The sequence below is a fragment of the Spinacia oleracea genome, chromosome 4 (genome assembly GCF_020520425.1).
Source record: "Spinacia oleracea cultivar Varoflay chromosome 4, BTI_SOV_V1, whole genome shotgun sequence".
In the NCBI taxonomy this organism is placed as follows: Eukaryota; Viridiplantae; Streptophyta; class Magnoliopsida; order Caryophyllales; family Amaranthaceae; genus Spinacia; species Spinacia oleracea.
Window position 1 is genome coordinate 30,852,247 of NC_079490.1, and position 12,646 is coordinate 30,864,892.

General features: G+C 37.2%; 1 protein-coding gene across 5 annotated transcripts; it reads right to left on the bottom strand.

Moving 5' to 3' along the window:
* Positions 1–471: 471 nt before the first annotated feature.
* Positions 472–9,418, bottom strand: LOC110805239 (probable serine/threonine-protein kinase At1g54610). 5 transcript variants are annotated; one of them, XR_002537932.2, is made up of 9 exons: positions 8,910–9,417; positions 8,262–8,785; positions 7,876–8,160; positions 7,435–7,752; positions 6,637–6,864; positions 4,304–4,404; positions 2,784–2,898; positions 1,073–1,535; positions 472–811 (listed from the first exon to the last, which is right to left on the bottom strand). XR_002537932.2 is itself a non-coding variant. In XM_022010844.2 (8 exons), the coding sequence occupies exons 2-8, from the start codon at positions 8,682–8,684 to the stop codon at positions 1,224–1,226; spliced, it is 1,782 nt and encodes a 593-aa protein (XP_021866536.1). In that variant the 5' UTR covers positions 8,685–8,778; positions 8,910–9,418; the 3' UTR covers positions 472–1,223. The 5 variants fall into 5 exon arrangements, 3 of the variants coding, with proteins under 3 accessions (XP_021866536.1, XP_021866535.1, XP_056683722.1); XR_008920000.1 differs by having other exon boundaries at positions 8,262–9,417; XM_022010844.2 differs by having other exon boundaries at positions 472–1,535; positions 8,262–8,778; positions 8,910–9,418.
* Positions 9,419–12,646: the final 3,228 nt, after the last annotated feature.

Below are 12,646 nucleotides of genomic sequence, written 5' to 3' on the forward strand. Positions count from 1 at the left end.
AACATTTTTCCAACCCAAAAGAGATTTCTACAAAGGTTAAACTTTAATCATATACGAGTACTACATTGCATGGTTAATTTTGATCAACCACATAATTTCATTCCCATCATGAATATTTATTGAGGATGATCATATTTCTTGAGGATGATCAACCTCTCGTAAGCCAGGATTGTTCAATCAGAAATGTGGTCAACTAACCTACGTACTCAAATTTAGTAAATTTGCAATTAATCAAGTCTAGTAATTGAGTTTTGTACTTGAAAATTTTTGATACATCAAAGTGATAAATTGTACTCCGTACTAAAATAAATTGAGTTTTCACAGTGATTGGACTCGTAAGGGTAAACCGGCATGCATAAAAAATAATACGTATTGTTGCGACATTGATTAAAATGTTGAGTTTGTTTAGGAATATGTCCGACAAGTTGGGTTTCTTGTTTTATTTATGTCAAGTTGCAATTCAGCATAGAATATGAGAATAGTGAACAATGACATAAATCCAGAAATCATACATTATCCATTTACTAATATGCAACAAGTTTCACATGATAGTTCGTCATCAGGACTAGTATTTGAAGACAAGTGTTTGTCGCGACAGCATGCTTCCTCAACTAGAGTCGGCAAATTGACCCTAACAAGAATAGCTCGTTGTCCAGATTACTCTTGTCCGTTGCTGCGGACGACTGCTTATCAACAAACAATTCAGGCAACCTATCTTGTCCATGGCATCAGAAGGTGGCTCATAGCATTATCAGTTGCCATACAGATTTTACGGCAACTTTTGAGGACAACAAACCCGACAATAAGAAACCTGAATACAGTACATCAATATTCAATGGGCGAGGGAGGGTGCTAAAACTGTATACTCAAAGTTCCAAGCATTCAAGCCAATTTGCTTCTCAAAGAATAGAGATCTCTATAATAAAAAATAAAAATAAAAGAGGAAGGTCAAAATACACATGAGGGAACTTCCCCACATTCCAGCGAGGAAATATTCTTTTAACATAGGGGAAGTTCTTTTTTTTCTTTTAGCGAAAAACGGTTTTAAAAAAGAAATAAAAATCACTTATACCTCTAAATACACTTCACCTGCCTTTGTCATGCTGATCACATATGGTTGCATCTTACAAAAAGCTTGGCCACTGAAAAACCTCAGAATAAGAAGAGTCCAGTTAACACAAGCTCAATAACTAGTACTGAATGTGGTTCTCACTATCCTGGACTCATTTTCCTCGAGCCCGAGAACTACTGATATCTCTCCGGCCTGTTGACTTAGGTTCATTGCCTTCAACAACATTCTTTTTCTTTCGTCTGGGACCCCCGGCAGAAGCAGGGTCTACCAATGGACCAGACCATTGTTGCCCCCCTCCTTTCGAGTATGTAAATGACGTGGAACTGTATGGAATATCAGGGATGTTTGCAGGATCAATGTGCTGCGAAGCACCCAACGGGTACCCGAGCCCTCCATCTTGGTGTGGTGGAGGGAACTTCTCACTTTTGCTCTTTGCATTTGCATGAGTAATTATACGTCGTCGCTGTGTTGCAAGACAGAAAATAAATACACTCAAATACAAGAATAGAAGTAAAAACAGTTTAGAGCAAGTGTTTATCATATCAGGAAAAAAAACTGGAACAATTTTGAACTCTTATCTTTCACCTCTAAGCAACCCCATATTAGCATCGTACACTAACTCAACATAGTTGTGATACTTATTAACATGAAAGCGTGACATGTGAAAGTAACTACAAACCCTTGGTAACAAGCCACGTGTTGAAAGCAATCTAATTCAAGCTTACAAGTACAGAAGCCAAGCTAACATACCCGTTTTGGGTAAGAAGAAAAGTTTAGTGATAAACATCAAGGGTAGTCAGCGTCATCAATTTACAAAAGGAGGCTAGGAGAAAACTAATTAACCTGTTTCTTCTTACTAAAATAAAGAACTAATAGCTATAAAAAAACAGCTAATTTACCTATTTTTTCTTACTAAAATAACAATTAGTAACTACTGGTCGTACTATATACTTCAATAAATGTTCTCATTTCAATTATAGCAGCCAAAATTAGTTATTGAGCTCATGGTGGATGACAAAATGAGTAATTTGTTAGGATTACTAAACTTTCCGCAGACTCTATTTTGTTTCCTTCCATCAGATTTTTCTAGGTCCGCAAAATTTGCATGCCAAGTACTGAATTTTGACTGCAAAATTATATAATACCAAGCAACACACACGTAAAAAAGAGTGGCTCTCATCATAACAATTTGGGGTTCTTTACGAACACAATAGAGTAGAAAGTCTTATCCATCCATATTGAACCAGGTCTGATCAGCAAGAGAGTAGGCACCCAATCCTCTGAGTAAAGGATCCACATAAACAAAAGTGAAGTGAGATGATGCAATTTCAAACTTGGGATCTGCATTCTTCCTTTGATAGCACGGTCTTATGTTCATAACACCTTCTGTCCAATAATGAGTTTTTTGCTTTTTAAGGGAACCTATAGTGAACTTCAAACTTGCCATTTTGGGATATCCAAAATAACTTCACACTTCTTGTAAAGTTATAGTTAATAATTTAAATATATTAAATTTCCCTTTTTCTCTCTCTATTTATCCCATTTAAACTTTTCTTCCCTTTACCGATATTTCTTTCCTCTGTGTATCAAACTATCAACATTCCAATTCTATTGCACTTCGAACAGCAATTACCAATCCATGTGCAAAACGCAGATCTGCAGCAGAAGATACAAAGTATAATAGAACGACAGAATAAGCAACGTAACATACATCAAGATTGGCCTGAAGCTCTGCATTAGCTTCAGGAGCTGGCATTGCCCGGGGACGATCACGTGTTCGACTTTTCTTTGCCGTGTCGCCTTGTGCTTTGCTAGCAGCTCTTAGCCTGAATTAAGAAAAGAAATGCAAAATCAATCTCAGTTTCTAGAAGAGAAAATCTAAGCAAAACATGATATATTGAAAAAGTCACACAGGTATATTCTAATAAGAAGAGAAACATAACAAGAATGTGAAAAAGTTGCACAGGTATATTCTAATCATGCTGTAACACATTGAATATATCAGATATCAGAGTTTCAAGGAACTTCAAGGAACTGATGCCTAGGCTGAATGATTGGGTGAATTGGTGATGAGGAACTAAGAAACAAACAGAAAGACAAACAGATAGAGCACATCAGAAAGTATACATGACTTAGTTTCTCTTTGGCATTTATTAGATTTTGAAGGAAGTTAAGTTCCAATAATTAGGCTTTTGTTTAGGACGGCACATCAGTTCATTTATAGTTTGTAATGCATCTAGTTTAATGCTGTGCAGCAGGTTGAACGGAGAGATATCCTTCACAAATAGGGTCGATCACACAGCAGGTCGACTATACTTGACACTTCAAAACCTATAGCTTCATAGACTGGTAGTTTGTGTGATAAAGAATGACTGTTAGACGCTCTCACACACACACACCTTCCTATTTTTCATTTTACTGAAGTGATGGATCCAAACTTCTCCCAAACCCCAACAAAAGCCACAATCTTCACCGCCCTTTTTCATAGTCCAGAATTGTTTAAGGTGACAATAATTTCGTTGATCTATGTCCCCATTCACGTGGACTCTTCCCTCAGAGGTATGCAGCCTTACACCTGCATAAGAAGTATTCCAATAGACCCTCCCCACGAAACCTCCTAACTTAAAACTTAAAAGAAAATTAACCACGGGAAGGTGAAGAGACGGAAAAGCTAGTCAGCCCACTTCAAAAGATCTCATTCAGGGATCGATGTCCAGTCACTCTAAAGAATATGTTATCCTTTTCTATAACAAATCTATAAGAATTTGAGGCAGGTCTCATGATAGTGAAAAAAATTGAAGCACATAAAACGAAAAGATCACAGTACAGTGATAAGAACAGGAACTTTGTTTCTACCCAAGCATATACACATGTTAAAATGTATACTTAGGAATTAGCAGAGAAATATGTCAGATAATCCAACATTTCAATAAGCTATTATACCTGTTTGGTACCAGAAAGGCAGATGTACATTTGAGTCCGGCCAGAGGTAGAAAACTGGTCTATTTTTCAAGGTGTGAATACAAGTCAAAGACGAATTTGAAATTGACAAAAATTATACATTAAATATCCCTTTTTCAAAATTTTAGAATGAACTGCACCGAAAAACTTAAGACCATTCTTCCAATAAGAAAGTGAAAAGAAGAGAGATGATGATTGACATGCTAAATACATAATTTCTCATGACACTTGGGCCAATCATACAACATATAAATAATGCTTGCTACTGACCTTCGTGCTTCGTCATCACGTCGTTTGGCATCCATCTCCTTGGTTGGTGGATATTTTGGAAGCGTTGATGGATCACAAGCAAGAGGTTCAGTACTGAAAAACTGCACAGGTCAAAATAAAACGAGAACCTTTATCAATCCAAGAAAACAAAGCATCAGGAGTTTTAAGAGCGTAGTTTTTAAAATAATGTCCCTTCCAGCAATAGATGTACTTGTCTGTTTTATAACAAAAATGGTTGTTCACTGGTTTAGCTCCCAATGCATGGGAAATTTCAATGGAGAAAATCAACCTAAGATAGACATGTACAATATAGATCAAAATTTCCATAACTAAGAAATCATGTAAAGAGATTATAAGCCATAAAAAAGGCAGAGAAGACCTATGAAATCAAGAAAGGAGGTAAACAACAAAGGGTTGATGTCTAGAAGATTCTAATAGAATGAAACATGTACTACCTCCGTCCTAGAATAATAACATTCCTATTTTATTACATTCCCAGAAGAAGGGGAAAAAGAAAAGGCCACCTTTCTAGATATTCTATATCTAGATTCTGGTGGATAAATATTTGAACTTCACCATAATACCTTAATGATAGACATAACTACGAATTCCATAAAGACAACATTGGTAAGGTGAAGATTAGAAAAAATTAAAAACTGAAGGATAGTAATGGTAATTTTGTTTGATTCCTTAATAGTGACCCCAAATCAAATGTGTCACATTATTCAGGGATGGAGGGAGTAGTAAGAAGATTCATGGACAAAGGCTTGAAAGGCAACATTTGTATCCTTTCCGAAAAATGAAGCCGTTATTTGAGCAAATGAGCACACAAAGTACCTGGAAAGGCAGTGTTTAAGATCATTCGTACTCTAACTCTCCAAGTAAGAAACCATTTAATTTCCAAATGATGCAGAACATAAAGAAAAACAGAAACAATACTTAGAGAGCCCAGCCTGAAAGACAACAGCTAAACAAGAATAACAAAATAAGTCCATTCAGTTCACAAAAGGCATACATACATCAAATCATCAATTGGAAACAAAACTCAATGCAAAAGGAGGATAGAACCAGGCATGATGATTCATGTTCTTAGAATGTTCATCTTATAAATGTGTCATAAAATATCAAAGATGGGTACTATATATATATATATATATATAGGGTTGGGATCCGGTGAGAAGTGGTCTTATGGTGAGAAGCGTGAGAAATAATCTCAACCATTAGATAAACGCGATCTAACAGAGTAAATTAATTCGGTGTTACTACTTTATTAATGGCGCGGGAAGTCGATAACTACGTAACAAATTGCAAGTATATATGAGCTTGTCCTTTTTCCACGTGCAATGTACTCTGCTTTCCACGTCAAGACACCAATTATCTTGTTTAAAATGCAAATATGTACTCCTGCAACCTCAAATAAGACAAAGCCTGGAATATTGTTCTCTCTCTTTTCTCTATCAACGTTAATCAGCTAGAGAAATTTAAGCTTTAATCATTCAAATGGATGAAGAACACAGGTACATCAAGTAACCTATGCAAATACATCAACCTACAACTACAGGTACACCAACCTACAACTACAGGTACATCAAACACACGGTCTTCTTTATGCTACAAAATAAAACCCCAAGCCTTCTTTATCTCTCCTCTATCTTAATTTCTGTACGGGATACTCCCTAATAATACTACTACTGTTTTGATACCTTGTTATACATTCCTAATTAATACTACTACTGCTTAATCATAATACTTTTCATGCTAGTTCCTCCCAAAATATTCTTCCATGGCAGATTGGCAGGAAGTACATCACAAGTACATTATAAATACATTGTAATTAATTTCGAGATACACCAATTCCCTTCCTTAAAAATGGAACTGGTAATCTATACAATCATTTCGAAATTTTAATTAGAAATTCAGTTTATAGGTTTGTTTAATTGACTCATTTTTGAAGAGAGAGAGAGAGCAAGAGAAAGGAGAGAGAAACGTGTCTTTTGGGAGTTGTATTTTTTACCAGCTATTGTAATACTCCGTAACACGCATATATTCGTTCAACTTTAAAAAATATAAATGTACTATTTACAATCTAGCCATTAATGAAGCGCGCATTTTTGTAGCCATCAGATCTATTCAATCCAATGGTGTAGGATACTTCTCACACTTCTCACCTAAGATGCCCTTCTCACGTGAACCTAAACCTAAACCTATATATATATATATATATATATATATATGTATTCAAAACTTCAACCAACTCAAGGCAGCGCCTCGGAGATGCCGCGGAGATTACTAAATTGAATGTAAACTTTGCGTCATGAGAGTGAAAAACTTACATCGCTATTTAAAGCATCTGTGGCAGTTTTGCGTTCAGCTGGATCAATCGCAAGAAGTGTATCAATTAAAGACAATGCCGAGGGTGGGAAATCTTTAAAGGTCTCTCTTATACATCTTTTGTATGGTTCTCGTGGCTTGAATATTGTTGCATTTGGCAACTTTGATTTTTTCCAGTACTCATCAGAAGGCGAACCACATAACTTGTATATCTTATGTAATTGCTCCACCTGTGTAAGCGAAGAAGGTTATCAGACATGCATAACAGTAGAGAAAAGAAGATTCCTACAGGCTACAACAGCTGACCAAAAAAAGGAACAACAAAAGACCCATGGCATAAGTTAATCAAATGAGCTCATTTTTGCAGCAGCTTTCTTTGGAAACAAGCAAGATCATGTTGTTGAGAAAGCTCGCTGAAATGGTGTGGTTTATACTCATTATATGGTTCAGTTTATATCCATGGTACCACAACATCAACAAGATTCAAGTAATACGAAGTACTCCATATAAGGAACTCCAGAATATATGAAAATAATAATCAACAAGTACTTCCACACAATTCAAGAGAGCTGAGTGTAACTCCAAATTCTAGTCAGTATAGCTGAAAACAATTGTGAGCAAAGCAGACAAGGTTTAACAAATAGGCTAAGATATAATCGAAACAGGACAAAAAAATGATTTATACAATCTTATAAATGCATATATTCAAGAGATAGATACAAATTAGGTGTGAGCCACAAGTCATTTCTAAGTTCGTTTATGGGATCAGCGAAGTTAGCAGATTAGATATAAAAAATCACCTCAGTGCGGCCAGGCATGATAGGTCTCCCAGCCAATAACTCAGCCAAAATGCAGCCAGCACTCCACAGATCAATGCCGACACTATAATCAGTAGCCCCGAGAAGGAGCTCTGGGGCTCGATACCATAGAGTGACAACACGACTAGTCATAGGATGTTTCTTGTTTGGATCAAAAAAGGTAGCCAATCCAAAATCAGCTATCTTAAGTATTCCTGCATTGTCAAGTAGAAGATTTGATCCCTTGATATCACGGTGAAGAACACCACGATTGTGACAGTGCTCTAGTCCAGAAATCAATTGGTGCATATAGCATTTCACCTGCAACATGATTAGTAGTAATTACTAAATTAAGGACTGACATGAAACAACAAACTCAACAGGTCTTACAACACACTTATTGGACACGGAGTACTTATATGCATAAGATGGATTATTACGAACCTGTGGATCCGTAAACTTAATATCTGGACTGGCAGCGAGCCCAGCTAAATCATGCTCCATGTACTCGAACACCAAATACAAACTACAGGACATCCTTGAAGTAACCAACCCCTCGAGTTTCACAACATTGGGATGGTCTAATCTCCGCAAGATCAAAATCTCTCTGGCCATGAACTTAACACTCTCAGGCTCCAAGTTATCAAATCTAACCTTCTTAAGTGCAACAATCTTTCCAGTTAAAGAATCTCTGGCTTTATATACATTACTATACGTTCCTTGCCCAATCTAACATTAACAAAGAAAACACAATCACAAAAGGGGTCAAGCCAAACTCCAACTAGCCAGGGTACAATATCAACAAACAAAGTGAAGATTAATGCCCTCACCTTATCAATCTTTTCAAAAGTATCAGCTCGCCTCGGGACCCAGCCGTCAATGGCTTCACCAGCAACAGCCGAAAGCCAAGAAGGCCATCCAGCAGCCACCTGCTCCCCATGTACATTTTTTGGAGGATTACTCAACCTTGGATTTGCCTTCGATCGCCTTCTCTCACCCCTGACTTTCGAACTTCTACCTTTCCCTTCCCCGTCCTCTTCTCCTTTCTTCTCTTCCTCCTTCTTCCCACCATCACTCAACTCAACGCCACCATTCTCCCCATCTTTCCCTGCATCCCAACCCGACACCACATCCCCAACCGGTGGCAAATCAACCTTCCTACCAGATTCAACCCCCAAATTCTCTTTCTCTCTTCTTCCACCTCTCTCTCTCCCCTCAGACGCTGCTATCTCTTTCCCAAAAACACAACCCATCTTCTATTAACCCTAAAAACCTTCATATCTCACCATAATCCAACGATCTACTTTAATTAACCCCTAATTGATCAATACCCAGAAACCCTAACCCCTAAAATCTTCAAAAAAAAAAAATCACCAACAAAAACAACGACAATGTCGAATAATTAAAACTACTAGCACACAATTAAAGCAACAATCAAACTCGGATTTGTTCAACAATCAACAAAAAAAATGACTTACTTTAGCAAGGATTGAGCAGCAAAAAAGACATTAATTGACCATTTTTCTCGGAGATTTTGTCTGAATGATACCAAAAAAATGGGCCCCTTTGTACAACTATGCAAAAGGGGTTGTCAAAGACTTAATAAGGAGCTCTTTGTTTGTTGTGGGTGTATTCTTTTTCAACTTCTCCCCTAACTTTTCTCCCCAACTGCCGGAATTCAGGGCGGAGACAAAGGTGTTTCCGACGACGGAGAAAAAGTGGGGCTGGTGAAATCTATGCGATTGTGGTGGTTGGTGGCGTTGGTGAAAAGATGAAATGGCCTTGTTGTTAGCTTGCACACAGCGGCCAAGTCAAAAATAGTTTCTCTCTCCTCTTATTCTCTCTCCTCTTATTCTCTCTCTCCTGGGTTGCTCGCACAGTGTGGAGTAGTAGTAGTCCACACTTGAATGATCTCACAGCTTGGTGTGGTGGGGCTGCTTCGACAATGGTTTGGTTGCTCCTTTTTACCAATCCCAAATCTTTTCCCTCTTCAATTGCGGAAACTATTATAAGAGGAGTATTGGTTAAGCCCGCTGCGGTAAAGGCTGGAGCTATAGAGCTCCAACCAGTCAATCCCCTTGATTGGCAAGTAAACATATCAAGGGGTATTTTCGTAAATAAATTATCAAAATATACAATCTACATATTTAAGTGTACAATATCTTTTTATATTAAAATTATTATTTTTTATTTTTAATTTTTAATTTTTTTAAATATCAAATATGTTGTACATTGCAATTTCTAGATTGTATATTTGATTATTGTAATTACGAAAATGCCACTTGATATGTCAATCAAGGGGATTGTTTTGAAATTTCTCGTATATTGAGGCTTTATTTGGTTCAATATTAGTAAAGGAAGTGAAGAGAACAGAAAGGAAGGGAAGAGAAAGAAAATAAAATAAAATATTTTTTTTCATGTTTGGTATAATGAAAGGAAATGATAACAATCTCATGTTTGGTACAACGTTAATACAGGAAGGGGAGGGAAGGAAAGGTAAAACGTGGGTTTAGGATTTAATATTTTGTTTGACATATTTTAATTTTCTCTTTCTTTCCAAATTCCTCCAATTTTGGAAGGAAAGGAAAGTGAAAATTTTGTAAAGGGAGCTTTTCTTCCAATTCACTTCCTTTCCATATACTTTGTACAAATACAGGAAACGTTATTTTTCATTTCCTTTCCTTTCTTTTCTTTTCCTTCCAATTCCTCCCAATCAATTAGCCTAAGTTGAAAATTTTCGGTCAAAATAGTTTTACAAGTTTGTTTTTACACAGCTTACTCTTGACTGAACCCGTAGGGTCAATCAAAAAGTACGTAAACGGATCAAGTATTTAATGGCATAAATACTCCATCTATGGATATTCGGAATCGACGGATCTTGGTTTCAGTGGGAGCTGAGATCGTCAAAGGCAAACAATAAATAATTTCGGAAACGGAAATATTAAATATTTGTTCGAAACGGAAATTAATTCCGGAATCGGAAATGTTAAATATTGTTCGTAACGGAAATGAATTCCGGAATCGGGAAATTAATTGGAAGCGCGTCGTGTGAATTAGCATCGGACGAGACTTGCTAGACGAAGGCCCAGCACGAAGCCAGGCCCGCGTCCAGCAAGCCTGCGCGCCAACACAACGCAGCCAAGGCCACGCCAGGCCCAGCGCAAGGCCAGGCCCAGCAGGCCAAGGCGCGCGTGCAATGGGCAGCGAGCTGCGCTCGCGTGGGCTGCGAGGCACGCGTGGGCCGCAAGGCCTGCGTGGGCTGAGCGCCCGCAAGGGTGTGGCTCGTGTGCGTTTGTGTTCGATACAAATCCTAAATCTAATGGGATTCGTTCAAAGATTAATTCCTAATCCTAATAGATAGAATTAGTTTAAAAGAGTTTTAATAAAATTCTAATTAAGCTAATTAGTATTATAATAGGATTCCAATTCTCTTTCCATACCCCTATAAATATGTGCCTAGGTTCACAATTTATGGACGAGTTTTTAAGTATTCAGAGTGACATTTTGAGAGCAAAAATTCAGTCATATTGTTGCCCATATTAGCCGCAAATTCCTAGTACCTTAAAGGCGATTCTAGTTGGTCAATCTTAAGGCGGATCTGGACGTGCTGTGGACTTTCTACGGAGGGACGACACTTGGAGTCCTAAAGACTTGTTCTTGTTCGGTTCGGGCGCAGCTAGGGAGGGCACGCTACAAAGTGTATGCATTCTAGACTAATTATTTGATTATGTGCAATTAATTTGAATCCTGGCATATAGGTTTTTCCGCATGATTTATGTTTTTCATATGTATCATAACCTAACAGTGGTATCACGAGCCTCTTTTTAATTGCATGATCAATAATTGCTTAACATGGTTAAATTTTACAAATTTGCAAAGAATTAAAAGGGGTGATTAATTTTCGTAATTGTTAATTAATTGCAAATTGCGTTTATTTAATTATATCATAACAAAATCTAGTGATTTTTGTGTCAATTCCGCATGTAAAAGGCATTCTAAAATTTTGACAAAAGTACCTTTTTTCGGCCGAACCCAGAATTTCCAAATTCGAAGCCTAACTATGACTTTTCGGAGGTTTTAGTTTTTCGAACGCAAAAGTTTGTAATTTTAAGATGTTAAATTGAATATTTGCGATTCTTGTTGTTAAATCTTGAATTTTTGATTGACCTACTGTATATGTTTAACAAATTTGAATGCCTAAGCTTGTTAATTCTACAACCTAATTTGTAATTGTAATTAATTTGTTGAAATTCGAATAATTTAGAATTTGATTCGATTTTCATAATTAATTGACGATTTATTCAGGTATCCATGATTAAAAACTACCATAAAAATTGTTAATTTATGATAAATTTTAAATTTTATGACCTAGATTTGAATCCATGTTTATCGGAAATTAATTGATTAACAAATTTTTGATTTTTTGCCCTTAAATTATGAAATTAATATGATTTATTAATTTGTCGTTAATTTTAAATTAAAAAATTTTAAACTTTTATGAAAAACGCTCATAAATGTTGCACGCACAAAGCAATGGACGCTACATGTTACCCTTAAGGGGTGTTGTATAGTGCGGGCACACGACGACGAGCAAGGGAGCTCGTCGCCCGTGCGGTACGAATGCAGCGAGCGACAAGATAGGTGCGCGCGCAAGGCCCAGGCCTGGGCGTGTGTGCTATGCGATGGGCGAGGGCGATGAGGCAAGGCACAAGCGACGAGCGAGTCGCCTGTGGGCAGCGATGGTGCTACGCCACAGCGCGCCTGGCTCGCCCAAGCAAGTAGACGCGACGAAGCACAGGGGCTGCGCGCAGCGTGGCCAGCGATGGCTGCGTGTGCGAGTGGCGCTGTTGCTTGTGCCTTGTGCAGCAATCGGTCGAACGGGGCGCAGCAGCCTCGTGGCTCGATTGGGCTTGGGCGCAAACCCAAGTGCCTCGTCTTGCTACGATTGATACGTTTTGATTTTAATTTTAGATTTTCAGTTCGGAAATAATTTTAATTAACTTTAAAATTAATAATTTAAATTGTTTTCTCGAAATTTAATTTTGATTATTGTAATTATTATAAATTTTAATTTATACTAATTATTTTACTAAAATTAAAACCTTGAATTAATTTAAATTCATTTAATTCAACTGAAAATAAATTAAATGGATTCGATTATAATTTTACATGAGCTTTAAATTTTAATTAAACTTGTATGTTTCCGGTTAGACTA